This window comes from Indicator indicator, chromosome 4 (assembly GCF_027791375.1).
Source record: "Indicator indicator isolate 239-I01 chromosome 4, UM_Iind_1.1, whole genome shotgun sequence".
Taxonomy (NCBI): Eukaryota; Metazoa; Chordata; class Aves; order Piciformes; family Indicatoridae; genus Indicator; species Indicator indicator.
Genome location: NC_072013.1, coordinates 24,999,443 through 25,021,707, shown reverse-complemented (window position 1 = coordinate 25,021,707; position 22,265 = coordinate 24,999,443). Strand labels below are relative to the sequence as shown.

At 38.5% G+C, this 22,265-nt stretch overlaps 2 protein-coding genes across 2 annotated transcripts in view; one reads left to right on the top strand and one right to left on the bottom strand.

Moving 5' to 3' along the window:
• The window catches only part of TDRD9 (tudor domain containing 9), a 74,338-nt gene extending 53,232 nt beyond the window's left edge, over nt 1–21,106 (bottom strand). Inside the window, exon 1 of the mRNA XM_054400666.1 lies at nt 20,940–21,106. Within this exon, the coding sequence (XP_054256641.1) occupies nt 20,940–21,106 (167 nt within the window). The remainder of the gene's footprint in view (nt 1–20,939) is intronic.
• Nucleotides 12,005–13,468, top strand: RD3L (RD3 like). Its single transcript, XM_054400270.1, has 2 exons — nt 12,005–12,300; nt 13,171–13,468. Exons 1-2 carry the CDS (start codon nt 12,005–12,007, stop codon nt 13,466–13,468), a joined length of 594 nt encoding a protein of 197 aa, XP_054256245.1.
• Nucleotides 21,107–22,265: the final 1,159 nt, after the last annotated feature.

Here is a 22,265-nt window from a genome sequence, read left to right as displayed (position 1 = left end):
CCAGAGCACCCACCTTCTATGACAAGACTATCTCTGTGCCAGTTTGGCTCTGCTAGAGACTACTCATCCAGTCATTATTTCCTCCTACAGGAAACACCAGTTATTTCTCACCAAGATGTGGCTTCTTATCCGACTGTAACAATATTTCAGTTACAAAGCTAAGGCAATTTTTCTCTCAATGCAGAGTTCAACAGGATGCACCCATCTCTGCACAATCTCTATGTGAGCAACTTCCAGGAAGCAGACTACAACACTTCAGCAATTAACTTCTGAAACAGGTGGGAGAGGGAGCACTCCATGATAGGCCTGAACCCAAGGTACAAATCAGAAAAGTTCACACACATCATGTCAGACTGTGGAAAAGATTATTCCACCAAAAGTACATTAAACACGAGTAAAAGCCAAAAATACAATGAGGGTACCAAAGCCAAGCATTCAGTAGTTGAAAATAACATAATGAAGCTTGGCCATACAATTGCCATTTGGCAACATTGTATGCAACAGATTTTAGTGGTATAACCAGGTATTCTCCATTTCCATATGGCCAGTCTTATCGAGTGCACTGGACACACATCCTCACAACTAAACTTAGTTGTGCAGTAAGTGCAATTGCTCCATCTCCCAGGAAAAAAAAGCCACCTGATTATGACAGCAAATGCTTTCATGCAGGAGCAGGTATTAATCAAGTATCAGAACCTTAAGCATTAACAAACCAACCACTTCAATAACGTAGAACTACGTTCCTCCTTTGCTGCAAAGACCTTGCAGAAGCATCAGAATTAAAGTTGCAGCTGAAGTCACCAAGAAACAGTTTTATGTAACACAAGATACATTCAACTAAATACTCCTGGGAGATGGAGCATTAAGCATTTCAAAACAGGTTCACAGAAGTATGTACATGCTTTCAACATGTGCCTGCACAGCTGCAGGTAAACAAGGACAGTATGATCTCAATGACTTGTGAGAATACAGTACTTTTTGGTTGGATATCTGGACATTTTCTTTCAGAACATAGGTTTTCTTTCTTCAGACAGTATTCAGTAAATAAACCTCAGGCTACACAATGAATGAAGAAAATATTTAATAGCCAGTCATTAAGAATGAACATTGCTCACTCGATGCACCAAATCAGGCTTTGGTCTTGGGGAAAATCATATGCAACTGGAAAATTGCATACGGTCATACGAAATGATCAAACAACTTTCATTACATAATTTCGCAGTTTTTTAAATGCTGAGCTTTGCTGCTTTAATAAAAATCAAAAGCTTACAGAATGTTATTTTTTAAAGTCAAACGGGGGAAAAAAAATCCTTACAAAGCCCTTTGGCACTCTCCCAAGTCACCAGAACAATATAAACAAGTAATCTTTAATAAGCCATCAGGAAGAAGTGTTATCCCAAATATACCTGGACAAACAGAAAGGGCTGGAACATTTTTCTGATTTACTGATAGCAGAGGAATGAGAAGATTCAGAAAACTCAAATCCACTGCAGTCTAGAAAAGGACAACAGTAATAAAGGGACTCTTCTAGACTGTTAATGAAGTATGTGTCCGTCTAATACACCAGTTATCTCTCCCCCATTTCTATTCTTTCTGACAGAATTAAAATTCACATTTCAGGACACCTGCCCTGCTATAGCACATTATTAGGCATTCCAGATTCCAGCCTTGGTGATCACCTACTTTTAGGCTGTCCTGGGTCTTTTGAATCTCCAAATATTGTACAACTTTGGCAAATAGATTTTCAACTGCGTATATGAAACATTCATAATTCCATCAATTTATGAGGCAGCAGAATGCATTTTTTTGGCTAAAGGTTACTGAAAAGTTAAAGTTATTGGCTTAAGGAAATACAGGAAACTTCAGATGTTCTGGGTTTAATGCTCTCCATCTCATTTCAGAAAGACTGAGAACATGTTTTATTCTCAAAAGCAACCAGATTTCTGCGGTTGAACCTGCAAACACATACTACTATGTTCACTCTAAATGGACACAGCCATACAAAGTTACATCCTAACATCTGTAAAACCTAATTTGTCAGCTACTTCTGAAGGCATACACTTCTCAAGATCTATTGATTTTGGAAAATAGTCTCGGTAGTTGCAGACATGGGAACTTTGAGCCTGACAAGTGGCCAGTAAGAGGCTTTTCTTATAAACAAAATGTAAAGGACAGCATGCTTCTGTTCAGAGGAGAATTAACACTATCTTATGGGACACTTTCATTATACTTTATCATGTATTTTATCTGCTGTAACATTTTTCTGAAGTGTGACTGATCTAGATACATGGTATTACTTTAAATTATTTTGAGCATTTGGGACAAAATCTTTTTAAGCATTTCTTATCTACGTTTAAAGGAAAATTCCGTGTCAAACGAAATACAATGCAGCTGCCACTTCACAGAAATTACTAACAGGGAAATTTTTGACACATCCAGTTGTAAATGCTTTCAAATGCAATGAGCACACCTTTCTTTAAATAAATTCAGCTACAGAAAGGTCTTCCTTTTCTTCAAGCTATAGAATGACCTCTAGTAAGCCAACAAGGCCATCATAATAGAGTACACTCAGAAAGTGTTTGCATTTGAAATACCAAAGCATCTTTGCACACACTTAAGTCATAAAAAATATAATCAATTGCCCATCTTAACCATAATGGTGAGACGTAATTTGTTTGTCTCTTCTCAGTATCATATACTACCATGCCAATGCATACATTGAACATATGTCAATGTCTGTTTACAAAAAAAAATTATTAATGGAACAGATTCACACAATCTTATTCCCTGGAAATAAATAAGAGCAGCAAATCTGAATGTATGAAGAAAACATTCCAATATGTAACAAAATTCCAAGGATTAAGATGCATTCTTATCCATTTTCAGATACATTTCTATTCATTATTTAATTCCAGGGTAGAAGCTTCTATTCAAGGCCATATAAATATAAGAATGCTTCCATCTTAGAGATAAGCAAATGAAACATCAAAGTGTTCCACAGCTGTGTTTTTTGAAAGCTGTTATAGATGTACTTTTTGCTTATTTATGTTCTGCCGCATCTGACAAAAATCCCTGTTTACTTGGGACTGGGAGTTGAACATAAAACTAGGGACACTCATTTCACAGTTCACAAGAGAAAGAATGCCCTAAGTTATGGCTTCTATCACATACGCAAGCTCTTCACCTACTTAAAAGATCCGGGGTGGAGAATCACTTGGAAAAGTATTTAGCTTTATGGCATACACAGCCATGTTTTGCTGTACAATTTTAGTATGATATATACAGTAGACTGTTTCAAAGCCTCTTTTCTGAAATTAAAATAATGTGACGCTTTACATAACTGAACATTTGCCATGACAGTACGTAACCTTCCACTGGTTAGGCATACTAAAAATTTCTTTTAACTGACAGTTGGCATTCCATACATTTAGAAGACTGGTCTTACCTGCAGAAATATACTAACTTTAAAGAAATAATGTACTGCTGTTAAAGAAAAGTTTCAGTCATGAATGTATAAGATTAATGATTAAATTCAGAGTAAGTGAAATCCTTTAAATAAATACAGATTTTTAAGTGATTTACAGATTATTATACAACTCTAAGAACTCATGAGGTGCTTGTTTTTTTCCACTCAAGAGAACTGTTCTAAAATGTAATTAGCTAAATTTAGTGCTACAGTTTTCATATATAGGCATCTTAAAGGCTTGCACAGCTCTTCCCCACAGTAGGAAGCTAGCTGGGTATAGGGAGGAGAGAGAGAGCACACTAAAACTGCTTCACAAAACCCTGAAAATCTCAAATGCAAATATTTGGATTTGGATATGCTATGTAAACCGAACATCTCATAAATATGTATTAATTAACAAACCAACAGCTCTGTACAACCTTCCATTTTTCACATTACCCAAAGGTAAAACTCAAGAAAAATAACAACCACAAATGCCAGGATGAAACAGCCCATGGGGGAAACCAGACTGAACTACTGAGCTTTAAGGAATTGGGCTCCTTTTGGAAATGAGTTGTTCATGAGCTCCTCTTTCTGCAGCCACAGCTCAAATAGGGATGGTTTGGAAGAGGGCAGCTATTAACCTGCAGCAGATGGTGACAAGCCACAAAGCAACTACCTCTCTACCACACATGAAACAGTTAACTTTGTAAATTAGTATGGATGTTCATTAACGTGAACCAAAAGCACAGTTGCTCTATCAAGCACTGCTTCTGATCCTTTAGCAGCATCATGAAGCATCTACGCTCTTTAAAACTTCAAAAATCAAACTTTAAAATTCATCCCTTCCCTCTAATCAGGAAGGCAATGAACTTGGCTGAATTAAAAAAAGTCAAATATTCCCCTGTAACGAAAACCCAAAAAACCCCACAAACAACAAGAAAAAAAAAACCATCACCCAAATAAATGCATTTGGTTATCAGCTTGGTAAAATTCAGTTTAAATAAATCTCTAAATAAAATGCAATGCAAGTAGGAGACTCCACTGAATTAAAAAAATGCCCATGAAGACTAATATTCACAGAATCACAGAAACATTCAAGGTTGAAAAAGACTGTCATGATCATCAAATCCAACCAAGAACCCTATTCTACGAAGTTCATGCCTAAGCCATATCCCGAAGCACCACATCTAAACAATCTTTAAGCATATCCAGAGTCAGTGACTCAGTCACCTGCCTGGGCAGCCCACTCCAACGTCTGACCACTCTTTTCTGTGAAAAATTTTTTCCTATTGTCCAGTCTAAAGGTAACCTGTTGCAGCTTAAGGCTGTTCCCCCTCTTGTTCTATCACTAATTACCCATGAGAAGAGACCAGCAACAACCTCTCCACAACGTCCTTTCAAATGCAAGATCTCCTCAATTTCAAACTGACACCTGTAACTCCCCTGTCTATTAATGAAGTGTCCCAAGCACCAGAAACATCAATGCTACAGTCACATTGTCCTGATTTTATCCATCAGAGAGCAACAGTAATACAATGATAACTTAAAAAAAACTTTCTGTCAGCACTTGAAAGAGAATTATTACTGCTGTTAGCTGTCACAACAAAGGACTAAACAGAATCTTACCGAGAGGCTTCTCCTGTAGGATCATAGCAAGTTTTGTTCATAGTTGTTAAAAAGCAAAAGCAGTAGTCAAATGCTGTCTGAAGCAATCAGAGCACACAGACTCACCATCTGTCTGCAGCTTAAAACAGCTACAGCAAATTGTTCTATCAAATCAAGAAAAATGCTCTGCAAAGTTGATCATTAAATCCAAAGTGGGGCTGCATTTATGAATGGAACCAAATCATCCAACATGCTACCTATGAATAACTACAAAAATGAAATACTGCTTTTCTCAGCTGACTAGCTGCATTGGTAACCTTTCTATGTAACTGCTCTAGGTCTACCTGGGAGAGAGTTAATTTTCTTCATGGCAGCTCTATGATGTTGGCTTTAGTTTTGTGACCAAAGCAGTGTATCAAACCTACAATCTCTTAGTTACTGCTGTGAGCAGCATTTGCACAGCATCGAGGCCTTCTTCATTTCTCACACTGTACACCCCCAAGTGAACAGTGCTGACAGTGCATAAGACGACAGGAGGAGGCACAACCAGGCAGATAACCCCAACTAACCAAAGAGATATTCCATGCCACATACTGTCAGGTTCAGTAATAAAATGAGAAAAGGGGAAGAAGGGTGCTCAGTTAGGCTTGCCATCCCCTGTTTGGTTAGGCCTTGGTCTGCCCATGGGAAGTGGTGTGAAACAGTTTTTGCATCACTTGCTTTGTTTTCTCTCTCTCCTTCCACTCTTTCAACAGTTTTTCTCTCAACTCCAACTTTTCTTGCCTTTACTCTTCCAGTCCTTTTCTGCCATCCTGTAAACATTCACAAAGTCACCTAACTGTTATGCTTTGCTATTTTTTGAAGAAAGATAAATTCCAGATACATTCAGCACAACTTACATCTCACACTGACTCATTCTATTTCCTGTGGTAAGTTTCAGCTATCTACCCATGCTGTGCTTATACTTACATCACAGGTATACACAAATATTCTTACTCCCTAGTTGGGCTGTGCATTCAACAGAGCTGAGGACTCCTAGCAACTGGTAATATACAAAGCTATAAGAGTATTCACAAGCAGAGAGTCGAAGTTTTCACCCTGAAGTATTACTTGCTTTTGAAATAAATCCTTCATCTTTGCAGCCTCACTTCAGTTATTTACTTTTAGATTACCTTAATCACCAAGTTCCCCCTCACAACTGTGATGTCAAAGAGGAAGAGGTAGAAGAGGAATTCCTTAGAATAGATGAGACATTTTGAGTACCAGTTGTTTTCAGCTTAAAGACCAGTGCCATGAACTGCACTTTCATACCTTCACCCCAAGCTGCAAGTGGCTAAATAAAACAACTCTGAAGATGAGGGGTGTCACAGCAAATGCTGAGTTCAGATGCAGCTCACTACAATACACACCCAGAAAGTAACTGCCACCATGGATGCAGTATCATCTTAAGAAGAATTATTTAAAAATGACATGTACTAGTATCACAACAGACTCTCTTTTCTCCTCGAAGAGCTAGTAACAGAATGCCTCCTAATAGTAAAAATGAATCAAGCAGTAAATTGAATAGTGTCTCATATTTTATTTTAAAGTTGAAAGAAAATAATAAACAGAGCATAAGGCCCCAGTAAGAACTGTTCTACAACATGCAGACAGACATGCTCATTACTCTCCATGGAGTCAGTCATTATAAGAATCACCTGCTAAATTACAGACTATGGCTGTTTACTGAAGCCAGTAGGGAAAACCCCCACACTTTTCCATATTAATCTATTCTAGAGTAATTTCATGTAAATTATGCTTACTTTGTGCACTCTAACTATGGGAAGTTAAGTTACTTCAACCATTCCTCACTTCTGTATTTCTAAGCCAAATGTCATGTAAACAGCACAGCTACAAGCCACAGGGAAACCATATACATCCACCACAAACCATAGGAAATCCTCACCACAAACCAGAGTCACTGTTGGAGATGCATTTAGATTGCTTCATCGTTTCATGTGTAGTTGTCATTGCTCATCCATATTGATGCAAACATTTAACAACCTTATATATAAGCTGTGCCATACAAACCTCTCTTTTAGAATGCTGGCTAAATTCAGCCACTCAAAGTGAAGCATTTATTTTTCATCTGGTCTGAAGGCACAAGAGACGCAAGTCAATACATCTAGCTGCATGGCCATGCAATTAGAGATTCTCCATGGGTCTCCATTTCTACTGTTATTTCAGAAAAAGGCTTCTGAGAATCACGGAACCACTGAATTAGGGGCTGCTGGGACCTTGAAAGATCATCTAGCCCAACCCCCCAAATCTTCACAGAGCAGGATTACTTAGAGTAAGTCACACAGGAATGCATCCATGTGGGTTTTGAATGTCTCCAAAGCACAAGATTCCACAACCTCTCTGAGCAGCCTGTTCCACTGTTCTGTCACCTTTACAAAAAAAAGCTTTTCCTTCTGTTGATGTGGAACCTCCTATGCTCCAGCTTGCACATGTTGCTCCTTGTCCTATTGACTGGGCATCACAGAGAAGAGCCTGGCTCCACTTTCCAGGCACTTGGCCTGCATGTATGTATAAACATTAATGAGGTCACCTCTCAGTCTCTGCTTGTCCAGTCTGAAGAGACCCAGCTCCCTCAGCCTTTCCACATGAAGGAGACGTTCCACTCCCTTAATAACTTTTGTGGCTCATGAGTGTTTCACTTGCACAACTAGAGTAATTCACTGTGGAAATCATGCACACAGTGCAATACAACCATTTGGTTATTGCTAATGGAGTTTCTAGAAAAGGTACCATCTAGAAACCATCTTAAGAAAGAGGAAAAATGAGGTATTTCTCTTTTCTCCTCCCATCATCTAACCTATCCACGCACCAGGTTATGCAGTCTCCTAAAGAAAAACTGGCAGAACTGACAATTAATTCAAAAATAAGACCTGTTTGATGTGAACCTCCCATTTACTTGGGGTTGAATAGAGAATAATAAATACAGGAGAAAGAGGAACACACATATACATCAGACTAGGTTTGGGGTTTTTTTGTACCAAGAAGTCCACAGGAAAAAAAAATACACTACCACTGAGATTTTTAAAAAGCACATAGTAATTTTAAAATAGAAAGAAACAACCTTGTGCCTTACACAAGGACACAAGAATAGAGATCTCATTTTATCCACTAGCTGTCACTCTTATTTCCTTGTTTACCCTATTAATACTCAATTATCATGTGCTCTTGTACAACTATTGTTTTGGAATAAGGTTCTTTGCTGATGAACCTGGATCTGTCATAGCAAGAAAAGAAAGACCACTAAAAACTGTCTGAATTGATTTATGAAAGGAAATCTGCACTTTGACTTCAGCAGCTCTTGATGCTCCAAGTTCAATTTCAGAACAGCATCAGAAAAATAATTCCAAAATACGCTACAGAAAAGCACACTCCTGATTTAGCTACGTAAAAGGAGATACTCACTGCAGTTCAAAGAAAATTAAGTTATAGAAATGTGAGACGCGTTACAAATTGATTACATTTCTTGTCTCAGAAATCAGGAAAACGAAGAAAATGGAGGTTAAAAGAAAGCTTAAAAAAAAAAGTTCAAAGAATCTTCACTCTGCATTCTATATTACACACAGACAACTACGGTTAATCTACAGAGAAAAAAGATGATCAATTAGCTAAAAACCGCCATCCTATAGTGGCAGAGTAAATAAGAAAAAAAAAAGAAAGAAGTTACTCATTACATAACTAATGTTATGGTCTCGCTCAAGTATTATAACATGGTTTAGTCACCGATACCAACAAAGAAAAATGCAAAAAAGAGAAATGGAGACTATAAATATATGGGTTTGATATGTTACAGTAAGAAAGTAACAGTGCTAGGACTGTAAATTTTCTACAATTTCCACGAGTCAAGAGATAAAATGTCAAAGAGGTTCAGAAACTTAAGACCACAAATAATGTTTAAAGCCACAGTATCTCCAAGTTATCTAAATTTACAGACTGAATGAAAACACAAAATTGCTAGATCAATGGTAAGAAGATAAAACAGTTTTCCCCCAAAATGAGTCAAACACAAAAGAGAGAGGGGGAGGAAAGAAAAAATGAAGGAGCAAGAAATCTAAAGGTAAGTAGTAAAGACTTCAAACCATTTGTAATTTTATCCCTGTAGTTTTAGAAAGTGTCTAAAACTTAATGAGAGGAATCAAAATACAGCCCTTCCCCAGGTTACACTGTAACAATAGTTCGATTTACTAAGAAAGACACATTCACCAATGCCTTCAGCGAACAGACCCACTACCAGAAAAGTCAAAACTTCCATCCTGACACAGAACTGCAGAACCATGAGCCTCTTCAGGAATAGCTGCATGAACTGTAAGTCTCCACAAAGCTTCTAAGATTAACCACCTGCTAGCAACTGCATAACATACTGCTCTGTATTTAAGTTCCAATTCCTGATGCCACTCTCACATGAACAGCCATCTCTTCTTGAACACAGGGTTCTGAAACACATTAAAAAGTAGTAGCAATACAGATTTTCAATTTTAGCGTTCTCCCATCAATGGAAACACCATTCTCAGTAACCTACCTGACAAAATTTGATGACACAAAGACAGATGCAACAAAACCAAACTATTATAGATTTAATTAATCTGCAGACCGTCCAGTAAGCATCACTAATTTGCAAAGACACTACAATGGGGTTATGCAGTACAGCAGTTTACTTTCAGATTTGATACAGTGGGGAAAAAAGTGTTGACATGTTAACTGTGCTGCAAAGAAGGTAGCAAGGAGCATTTTAATTTCATCTGAAAATCTGTCAGGACAGTTCTGTCACCATAAACCTAGCTCCCTTCCTTTTTCATAGTACCACATACAATGCAATGTGAAAACCTTCCACTTGAAGAGGATTAATGCTGACATTTGAATTTTTACAATGTATAAGTAATATCAGCTTTAGTAACAGCCATACACGTCATCTTTATGTTGTAGGACATCTAGAAGAAATTTGCAGAACCTTTGTTCTCCCAACAGTTCAACACACCAGTGGAGGCAAAAAAGTAGGAATGAAAAATACTAACAGGAACAAAGACAGTCATTAGAACAAGAGCAAGCAGAAGAGAGAGCATTTCACATACCATGCCTACTGTTTAATAGGAAGAGACCAGATAACTGGAACGGAAAATGGCTGCTTCAGCGACCTTTAGTGCGCATGGTGCCGTCTCTGTAAATGAATCTTAAAAATGGATATGCTCAAAATACTCATCAAGGAAAGACGGAGCAGGCAACTGACAGCCAGTTGAGAGAGAAGCAAAGTCTATGGTAAGACTTACAATTCGAGGCTATTTGGATCCATTTGACCTCAATTTACATATCCTTTTCATTCTACTCCTTTAATTAGATTAAAGTGTCTTACATGGTACATGGTAAGTGTTACAGACTGGCTTCTTCAAACTTATTTAAAATGTTAATTAAAAATGCTAACAGCTATGCACAGTAATGAAAAAGTATAGTACCATGAGACTGATGGAATTAATCTATAAAAGGTATTTAATATAGCAACAGAACCCTAAGCAACTGTCAAATAGCTCTCTTCTGTCAAGGCTCACTTAAAAAACGTTTTAGATGATCTTTACTAGAGAAAGACTATTTTTAACTGTTTAAAAATGACAATAGAACAGCCTGATCCCCCTCTAATGGGAAAAAAGTCTTCCAGCATCTCAATGGCCTCGAAGTTTGATAAAAGCAACATAGTTATTTTTAGCACTCTACAGTCATAAAAAACACAGCTCTAAACTGTGACCTACAGCTATACACAGCCAAGCATCACATCATACGATAGCCTTAACTTTAGCTAGAAGCACGTCTGTAGTTGCTTCAGACTATCATTATTCATCTCACTATTACCAATACCTTTGGATGGATTTAGCAACAAGCATTTGAAATTGTTGCCATCTTTTTTTAAATTGCTGCCAGCGGCAGAACCCAGTTCAAAGGTAGGAGGTCTTAATGGACTTTGTAGAAAGTATCTGAGAGACCATCTTAGGTTAAATGCATTACTACTTCTCTCTGGTACAGAGGATGAAAAAGAACTTTAAAAGCAGAAAAGCTTAAACTGTCATATTCAGTATAGAAAGTCATTTTTCTAAGCACAGTTTGAGTAAATTAAAAAAAAAATACAAGAAAGAAAAACAGAAAAAATCCTTGTTTTTTTTCCAGCAGTAGTAACAGCCTGGGAACAGGATATGCTACAATAAGAGACCTTCAAGCAAAGTCACCTGAAACAATACTGTTCACAAACAACTGCAAAGGTAATTTATGTTATTTTATTCCAATTAGTCTGCTTGTGTCTGCACGATCTGTAACCTTTTAAAACCTATTCCATGAGATTTCTGTTTTCAGGTTATGCAAAAAACCAATTTATTTAAAATAAAAACTGATACAGAAGTTGAAAAAAAAAAAATAGATCACACAAAGTTCCAGCACTTAACTTTATTTACTTACTTTTTAGATGTACAGGTAACTTAAAATTTTGGAAGTATAAACGTTTTGTTGGGGATTTTTTTGCCTTTTTTTTTTTGTTTGCTTAGTCTTGTTGCGGAGGTGTAAGGGGCTTTTTTTGTAGGCTTGTTTTTTCTCTGGGGAGAGGTGCAGATGTTGTAGTTCTTTTGGTTTTTACTTGGGGGCTTTTTTAGAACCATACATACTAGTATGATAAAAATACAGATGTTTACAAGATGACAGATATGCAATTTGAATTGTTATAAACTTTACTCAGTTATGTTAACTCAGGAAACAGATGGAAAATATTGTCAGATTTCATTATAGTTTGGCACTTATGACTACTTATACTGCAAAACAGTTTAGGTTCATTAATATTCAGTTGCTATAAAGGAAGTGTAAGTGTACAGACAGAAATTACAGAAATAAGGTTTGTTGTTTGTGTTATCTCTCACAGTTAAAATGCCGCTTTTCGGCTGGATGAAATGGTCAAAAAATGATTCCTACAAATCCACAAGATATCCTGAATCAGATGTAGTTACAAAAACCCTACTGAGGGAATTGAAATGGCACCTGAAAGAACGTGAAAGGTTAATACAAGAGATTGAAAATGAACAAAAAGTCCAGAAGACTGGCACGGATTATAACTGGCTGAAGAACCAAAACCCTCAAGCAACCATTCCAGCAACAGAGCAACGGCAGCTGGAAGTTCTGTGTTCACAAATCCAGCCTTGCCAAACAGGAACTGTTCTCAGCAGGTAACTTTCATATTTTTCTTTGAGTATTCTATCATAAGTAGGATGTTTCTTTTACCTAATCCAAGTTTGTATTTGGCTCTGGTCTTTCTTCTAAAGAAACAAGGATCAGCAACTGGAACACATTTTAATAGGTCTTTTAGAAATTACATCTTTATTGAAGAAATTTTAATCAGAGTTTTCCTGGTCTAATCCTAAACAAGGGAAGTCTCATATGCTTAAACATGTGACCTATCAATAATTTGATTTTTTTTCCTGTTATTTATCCCAAATATTCATTAAATAGTAACCTAATAACAAAAAGCAAATTAAAACACTAATACAATACACTGTTATGCAGAAACCCTGCTTCATGTCCGAAATATCAGTGAAAAAAAAAAAAATAAACCCACACCAAAAAAAGCCAACAAAATCCTGTTTTTTAAAAACAACCAACCATACCCACATTTTATGAAGAAAAATTCTCATGTGTCCAACTGTATATTAAATACATTTTCTAGGGACACATAACAATGACAGAATATGCCTACATGCCTTTTAAAGCCCAGAATATACCTAAGGGCAAAGTCAGTTTAAATCACGTAACCCAGATGGGCCAGGAAAAAAAAAAAAAAAAAAACAAACCACCAAAAACAAAAACAAAAGGCACAAGCATGCCCAGTAACAGTAGCTTTCAATCCTTGTAATAGCTGGACCACATCCAGTGCATTGTTGGATCTCTTTTCCTCTCAGTCTTTTAGGGAAATGTGGCAACAAGGAATAAAAGACACCAGAACATAGTAATTTCCTCCTTCTTCCCCGCCTCTCAAAAGACCAGAGAGGAAACAGAAGAATTTTCAACACTGATTATTATATTTTCATTTCTGTTTCTAGATTTCGTGAAGTTTTGGCAGAAAATGATGTTTTACCTTGGGAAATAGTCTACATATTCAAGCAAGTTTTACAAGATTTTCTCACTACCATTGACAGACGAAACCAACAAGACCAGCTGGTAGATGCATGGAATACAAATTGCTCTGAACATTGCAGCCTGCACGGAGACAGTTCTAAGAAATCGGACAAAGATGAAATCCCCACAGTTTCAAGCTATGTCGATAAATCCACACAAAGCATGTTTCCCACCTTCTCTCATAGAATCTGGAACCTACCCTATTACTACCCTTCAAGTTAAGTTGGCTTGTCTTTCTTTCTAAAAGCTATGTAGCTGCTTGCATTCCTTTCTTGTGATTGCCATCCACAAAACCAGGAATAAAACATGTGACATGCTTTCCTTTTTTCCAAGAAAAGAAATTAAAATCCTTGATTATAGCTAGTATGCAGTAAACAAGCTTAAAATATGGACTCTCCTTTTACCTCTCTGGCTCCTTAAAGATGTTGTGTTTGAAGGCTCCTTTTACCCAAAAATGTAGATGTTTCTGAAAAAACTCCAAAGCATTTTATTTTTAGTCATGTATATATCGATGTATTTAAATAAGAAAAGACAGTTTTCCATATTTTGAAATAGCATTAATCCATAAAGTGGACTTCTGTATTTGTCACATAGCTTTTAGCTCTCTAGAACTTTATACTGTATAAGATAAATGGTTTAATATAATATTAGAACAAATAAACTGTTAAATACTTTTTTTGGAGCTGAATAGTTATTTATTAACTTTAAAAGTCAGTTATAAAATGAAATGTCAGAAGATATAACATGATGCATGATCTATATTTTTTCTGAATTGCACTCTGCACATGCTGAAGTCCTGTGAAGGGTAAGAACAATATGAAAACTTCAGATATGTAATAGCATTTAACAAATAGCTCTCTATTCTTCAAGAAAATAATGCATTATTTTATATCAAATAGTTGTACTTCTCCATTTGACTGATTGGAAACTATCCTGACACCCAGACTCTACATTAAACTTAAAATATTTTATTCAAATCAGACTGTACTTTTCTAGAAAAGCAAAGGAGTCAACAGCTCCAAAGCAAGAGGTGATAACCTTAACAAAAATCCATGTTTTTCAGTTGTCATCATCTATCACTGTGAGTTTATAATAAGTGTTACATGACTGATTGGATACATAGCAGACAATTAAACAGAGAAGACAATTAGAGCAGAAAATCAATGAAAACATATGCCAGAACTCAGTTTGCTACACTTCCAATTGGACTCCCATCACTATGCCACAAATTTTTGTATGTCTTATGTAATATCTTCCATATCCTAATTTCCATTTAACCTGTCTGCTACATCATAAAAAACAGGCAAGATTCACATAGCCCAATTCACAAAATTCACTATTTTGCAAAAATAAAAAAAAAAGAGGAAATCTGCTTCCTCTGATTTTCTCCAAACATTCACATTTCTTGAATTTGGTAACATACAACTGAAAGATAGTTCCTTGTGCTCCACAGCTATAAACGCCACCCACAACAGAATGTATTACTGACGTAACACAAATTAGGTGAAACAAATGGCACAAGTTTTTCAAAAAAGGAAAAAACCACTACTATTGTAAGAAGCCTTTGGAAAACTTATAATCCATAGAACATCGTGAAGAAGAGTGAAACATCATATACAGAGAAGGTGAAACAATCAGCACTGTTGCATACACCTAACTGACAAAGCACTAGTGGACTAGAGTGAATCAGGTTTAGAATAATAAAAAATGGCAGTTCACCCTCCACTCTCCATAAACAAAATATACAAACCTTTGCAACTATATGCAAATTCAGAGAAGGGCCTTGAGGATGATCAGAGGGCTGGAGCACCTCTCCTGTAGGGACACGCTGAGACAGCTGGGGTTGCTCAGAGAAGAGAAAAGGCATCTCAGAGGAGACCTTATTGTGGCCTTCCAGTATCTGAAAAGGGGTCTACAAGAAAGCTGCAAGGGATTTTTTAGGATGTCGAGTAATGATAGGACTAGGGGGAATGGATCCAAGCTAGTGGAGGGTTTATATTAGATGATTAGACCGATTTATATTAGACATTAGAAAGAATTTCTTCACCATAAGAGTGGTGAGATACTGGAAAGGGCTGCCCAGGGAGGTGGTAGAGGCCCCACCTCTGAAGGTTGCCCAGAGGCTGAATGTGGCTCTGGGCAACCTGATCTAATGGAAAGTGTCCCTGCCCATGGCAGGGAGGGTGGAACTAGATAATCCTTAAGGTCCCTTCCAATCATGACAATTCTGTGATTCTGTGCAATTCACATCTGCCCTCAGAGCTGGTATAAACTTTGTCTTCCTTTTGTGCCATTGTGAATAAATAATAGAAGTGCTGATCTCAACTTACTCTGCCCTAGTGATGCAGAACAAAGAGCATCAGATTCTTTTCATGTAGTTCTAAAACAATTTAAAACATCCAGACCAAAATATAGCTATAGCTAAAGTTCCCCCAAAGAGTTAAATTTCAAGTATCTTTTCCATAGGAAAGAAAGGGACAAGTACTGAGCATATGCATTAAAAGATGTTAGCAAAATTAGCATTACATTGAAAATTAACATCCACAATGCTGGTTTCAGAAAACAATTTTTATTTAGCCAAAAGTGCATGATTCCTTAAATGGCAATTCACATAAATTAGCTTCTTAAAATACTATCCTCACAGTTTTCTGTTGTAAAATAAGTGAGAAAAGCATTGAAAAATTAGGTTTCAAATTGTAGTTTACAGAAAATGGCAGGCCATACATACAAGGCCCACCTACTTTTACAAACATCAAAAATAAGCAGGAAAAAACCCCAAACAACCCCACAAAATGACCACAGGTACAACCTACCCACTCTTCATAAATCTCACTTCAATTTCACTTTAATAGAAGTGAATGAAGTCTTTCAAGTCCAGAGACATGGGCCACCGACTGCTATATATGCTAAAAAAGCAGTGGCTGAACAACAGTTACAAAATGCATCTAGGCATCATAGCCAGTTCTATGTTAGATCCAATGCAATGTTAAGGAAACACACAGAAAGGCTGAGCTACCGTTATATGCATGGTTTATTGCTGAAACCGATAACTGGTTACTGTACCTTGTTCTAGTGCTCACATTTGGGGGAATGGAGAGTTTGGTTAAGTGGGGGGAAAGAAAAATTATCCAAATGGTAAAATGATGTCCTCCACTAAGACTTCATTTTCATAGAATCATAGGATGCACTGGGTTGGAAGAGGTCATCCTGTCCAACTCCCCTGCAGCAAGCAGGGACATCCCCAACTAGATCGAGATGCTCAGAGTTCCATTTTTAAAATTACAGAAATTAGAGGTAATTTTATAGAATGCAAGCACTTATATTTGACGATAACATCATGTACTCCCTCTCTACTTGAAAAGAAAAGCATAGAAAAAGCAAAGTGTAAGACCAAGACAAACTGAAAAAGTTGAAGTATTTCAAAAGAAGTCTGCTAGGTTTACCACAACATTCTACAACAGAATCTGTACCAGTTTGTCAGCTAAGATGATCCATTTTCTGGAATTTAGCTTTCATGTAGATTTCAAATGTATCATATAGCAGCAACACGGCTATAGGCCAGTCACCATTCAGTCCCTCCTGAAGATTACTGTCTGTTTCTTCAAGCACTTTTTATTTATGGCCTACAGGACTTGCATGCAGTAATCTGAAACTATATTGTTCTTTCACTAACCCAGCTGATATTCCTTGATGTAGGCAAGAAGCCAACAGAAACCACTCCAGTGACAGAAAGACAAGTGGTAATAATTTGGAAAGGCAACTTCTCCCACCAGCACAGCTGTCAGGCAGAACAAATAGCTCACAATATCTTTGGACAAATATCTGACTATAAAGAAAAAGGGCTAACTTGGTGAAAGTTAGAAGGGCTAACTTGGTGAACCTATGAAATGGAATAAATACAAGAGAATAACCACAAGCTTTTCCACACTTCAGCCTTTAAATATTTTAATAGGAACCACAATTGCTTTGATAATAAGGAAAGATTTAAGGGTCTAAGTTTTTCTTCATTCAGTTAAATATAATCAGAGGAATTAAAAGGTTAATCAATAAGGTATTTAAGGATGAAATTTTCAACCACAACTTCTGAGAACTACTATATTCCCCTAACAAGTTAAATTACTAAAGCTGCACTAAAGCTGCTATTCTAGAAGCAGTTCAGATAAGAGGATAACCTTAAAAGCCTTGGAATATGAGGTATCATTGGCAATTGAAGGGAACACGTTCTGTATGTCTTTTTAAGGGAGATGTGAAGCTTTTAGATCTCATCAGGCAGTTCCAGTAATATTTTTTTAAAACATCAATTATTACACAAAACTTGTGCATAATAACACAGTTGTAATTACCATTAGCAATTCATACACATTCGTACATATAAATTTAGACAAAAAAAGTAGAGTACCCATCAATAATTGTTTCTGTGGCTTGAAATAAATATAAAGACATTTGAAAAAGTGGTAATCATTTGGTTTTATATTCCCTAAGTTTTGTAGGGAATATTAAAATTGATTATTATGTTAAAACAGCCTCAACAATAGCAGAGAAATTATTTTGGTTTCAGCTCTTCAAACTTTCTTAAGAAGACAGTAAACAAAATATAATAATATTACTAAATTTAAAAAAATTAGTCTTAATAAAATTAAATCTCCTCAAGATTTTTAAAGTTTTCCAAAAATGCTGTAAATGTAAGCACATTCCTGGAACTGTGAAACAGAAATGCATATGGGAAACCAAACACAGCTAAGCAAACATACCTTAGAATCATAGAATGGTCTGGGGTGGAAGGGACCTCCATAGATCATCTAGTCCAACAGCCCCTGCAGTCAGGCAGGACATCCTCAACTAGACCAAGCTACCCAGGGCCTTGTCGAGCCTCACCTCAAGTATCTCCATGTATGGGGCCCAAACCCTGGCCCTCCTCTGGACACGCTCAGTCAGGTCCATGTTCTTCCTGTATTGAGGACTCCAGACCTGCACGCAATACTCCAGGTGAGGTCTCACCAGGGCAGAGCAAAGTGGCAGAATCACCTGCTGGCCACACATCTTTCGATGCAGCCCAGGATGCGATTGGCCAGCAAGCGCATGCCATCTGCTCATATCCACCTTCTCATCCATCAGCACCCCAAAGTCCTTTTCCACAGGGCTGCTTTCTCTCACCTTATCCTCTAGTTTGTATTGATAGTGAGGATTCTTCCAACTCAGGTGCAAAAACCCTGCACTTGCTCTTGTTGAATCTTATGAGGTTCACCTGGGCCCACCTCTCCTTATAAAGGTCCTTTTCATTTTGCAGTGGCACAAAACTGTACCCATTATTGATGATGAAAATATTTTATATGTGTCTAAGGATGAAGAATTCTGTCCACACTTACATATGTGGCTATTTAGGACACATATCCTTTCTCTCACAGATAGCAAAGAACACAAAAGAAAAAAAAAAGCCCCTATCTGTGAAAGCTTTTGAATGGAAAGAGGCATCTCTAACCAAAGATAAAGACTTTCCTCTGCCTAGGCACACAAGGCTTGATGAATCTTCACAATTTATTTAATTCTTTATATTTGGGTGGCTTAACGCACTGTTGGATTCAAGAATCTTTTGTCAAACCTTTCCCAAGTGCTACTGAAATTTTACTGGCACCAAAATGAAGACTAAAATGTCCCAGGTATCTCATACATATTGGGTTTAGGAATTACACTTGCATCAAAAATAACCTTTAAAAAAATCCCTGGAAAAATCTGTCCTGTCACTTCTGGGAAGTTTTATCTACTTGCATAAAACCCAGCAGCTCAGCAGCTCTTAGTCAGAGATCTGGAGCTTGGTAGTGGTAGCACATTTACACTAACAGATGAGAGTGTATAAGTATTTAGATGTGCCACAGGTACACAAACCAAAATTGATCTAAATACTACAATTACTATCCATTGCCACAACACCTTCCAGGTAGCATCAAGTGGAAGATGTTTTGGTTTGGTTTTTTTGTTCGTTTGTTTTCAATGACCAGGCACTAGTGAAAACCAAATGTACCAGGTTACTATGCAAATATTGGTAAGTTCTTCTCTTGGTCTGTAAGCTCTGCCATCTGCGAATAAAGCATATCAAAGGACTGACATGCAAATATACCTTGAACTGTCTTTATCCAGGTCACCAGAATAATGAACATAGTTTAGTTAGACTACACCATTCAGGAACACTGTTAACTACTGCTCAGAGAAAACAGAAGTTCCTGTAGGGAAGCAAAGAGATTAAGTTTGAAAATAACTGACAATATCTGCTGTAAGGGATATCAGTATCTCAACTGCTGCAAAATTGCTGGCTAGAAGGGAATATTAGAAGAAGAAAGAAAAGCACATATAAATAAGAGAGTCTTCCACAAATTTGCACCACAATTAAATTAAACTTATGAATAGAAGTATCCTGTAGTTTGCACCCACTCAATATTGTTTGCTTATGAACCCTAGAATAAAAGAAATGCTTTCAGTTACAAATAACATATGAAACTACTGGTCAAATAATTTATGTACTGTAAAATAATCAGTTGAGGATCAGTCACTTGGAAACAGCATAATAAAAGCCAGTAACACTGTTAAGAGAGTGTGAGGGGAAAAAACATCAGTCCAAATTATCAGTGTTATTGATTTAACAGTGAAATGCATAAAACCCTACTCTGTGAAAATATTATTCCCTAATGAACAATAAGTTTACTCCTAAATCTCATTTATCACTTGCCACTGCCAAAAAGTCCCAAGCTGCACATCTGAATCTGAATAAATCCAGTGTTTTCTAATACTGCTTGTTTTTCAACAGCATTTGCTACAATTGCACATCAGCCTTAGTACACCTAGAGAAATCCTGCATGTAGCATGTCTAGTGATGATCAAGACAATACAGGCAAGCAGCAAATCTTAAAATACTTTAGCAATATTAATCCCACAAGTCCACACCTATTCACACCTGGACTACAGCCACAAACACTACCCATGGTGTTAAGACTAGAATCCACTCCAGCCCACACAGCGCCAGTAGGGGCAGTTCAGACCCTGAATAAATGCCTCACACCTGAGGCCACGAGAACACAGGGGAGAGAAAAACAGCTGTTACTAAAGCAGCGTGCACAGTCAGAATTAAATTGCTCTTTTAGATGATATAATGCAGCAAGGTAGAGAGTTCTAATTGGGATGTCCTTGATAGTTGAAACATGATAGACAAGTACGTAAAAAATGCTACTACATAAGCATAGTCAGCTTTTTGGCTCAGAAACTAATGTCAGAAACTAAACTAGCATTATTATGTTAAAAAATACACCTCTTAGCTAGAAGATCCCTGCTCAAAATAAACCCCTCATCCCACAAGTATGCACAGTAAATTTAAGACAAGCTTTACCTTTAATACAAAGCAAGCAGAAAACCAACCAATGGGCAACTAGGTATTGACATGAAGCGTAGCTATACAATTTACTGTATACATATTTTCTCTGAATTTCAGCTACTGTGCTAGATTTGTAGGAATACTTCCTGCAACCCAAACTTGTGCAACCACATAACAAAGTAATGGCTGCTGGTTAATGCTAAACCCAGTGTTAAGGGGTTTTATTCCAGATTTTGATGACAAGGCCATAGGTGCACTCACAGATGGCCATTTACCCGGGGTGAGGTGCATCTCCCAGCAGCCAAGACCTGAAGGCCAGCGCTCTGCACTCACCCCACAGCCGCTAATGGTTCCTGCGCAGTAAGCGAGCCGGAGGGGTGGTGGGGATTGCTGAGCAGGGCACCAGTCTGCGTCTCCTTTCCCAAGAACTCGACAGCAGTCACGGCTTTGCCAATAGTGAACCAGTCGCTGACCTGCTCCTCGGTGAGCTCGCGCAGCATGCTGGCACTAGCAAACAGCTCTTCACACCACAACCACACGCCCCCGCGCTGCCACTTTCCCGCCTCGGCGCAGTCCCGCCCCTACTACGCAACCCAGCGCCCAGGTGTCTCGCTCGGTGCTGCGGCACAGGAGGGGGTGACAGCTCGGCTGGCCGACAAGGTTCTTTAGCGGCAAGCTCGGCAGCGTGGACCCACCCGTCCCCCTGGTTCCTTCCTGAGCTCTTCTCAGGATGAGGTTTCCTCCCTTCTCAGACACGAAAGGCGCGGGGCAGTTTCCCGCTTGTACCCACAGAACAATGGCCGAGACACGCTGTCTTTCCCGTCTGCTGGAGCATGTGTCTCACATGCACGTAGACGTCTCAGTCCTCCTGATTCTGACCCAGAGGGTGCCTTCCAGTTCTCCAGGATAAGCTAGTCTTTAAGCGACATAAAGATTTGAGATAGGGCCTTCCCAGCATTGTTTGTGCGCTGGACGCTTGCTATGCTCCTTTCTCGGGAAGTAGGAGTGAGGTTAAAACTGGGCAAAACACGGCGAGAGGGACCCTGGGACAGCCTGTGGATTTCTGCAGCGACATGAACTCTGTGAGGGCCGAGCAAAGGCCCTTGTGGGGCTGCAGGGCACAGGGACGTGATGGAACCTGTACGTTAAGTGAGCCTGCTTCTTCCCCGCGTACTCCCGGGCACGAAACAGGGCCAGGGAAAGGTACAGCCGCGCGAACCTAGGCCTGGCCGGTCGCAGCCACGTTGCGGAAGGCCCTCTCGTCCTCCGCCGCCGTAGGGGGCGCTGCGCAGCGACGGCACCTCTCTTGGTCTTTGCTTGTTGGAGCGTTCTTTCCCAGCATCCCTCGCGGCGGTAGCGGCGCGTGTTCCTGCTGGGTGACCTTCGCGCACTCCCGGCTGTAACGGTGGGTTTCGGTCCAAGCGAGCCCTGCTGCAGGGGTGTCTCGGGGAGGCAGTTGTGGTTTAGCCTGGGAAAGGCGGGAGGGGCAGCCAGCGGCGCTGGAGCTTTGCGTTTGTTCGCTCACCACCCCCCTGTACGTATGGGTCTGTGTGGGTCAGGCCCTGGGCAGGCAGCAGGTTCCTCGGGCTGCGGAGGGGTCATGACAGGAGGTCAAAGAACGCAAATTCAGCGTTGTTCCGAATAGATTTCAGAAAAAAC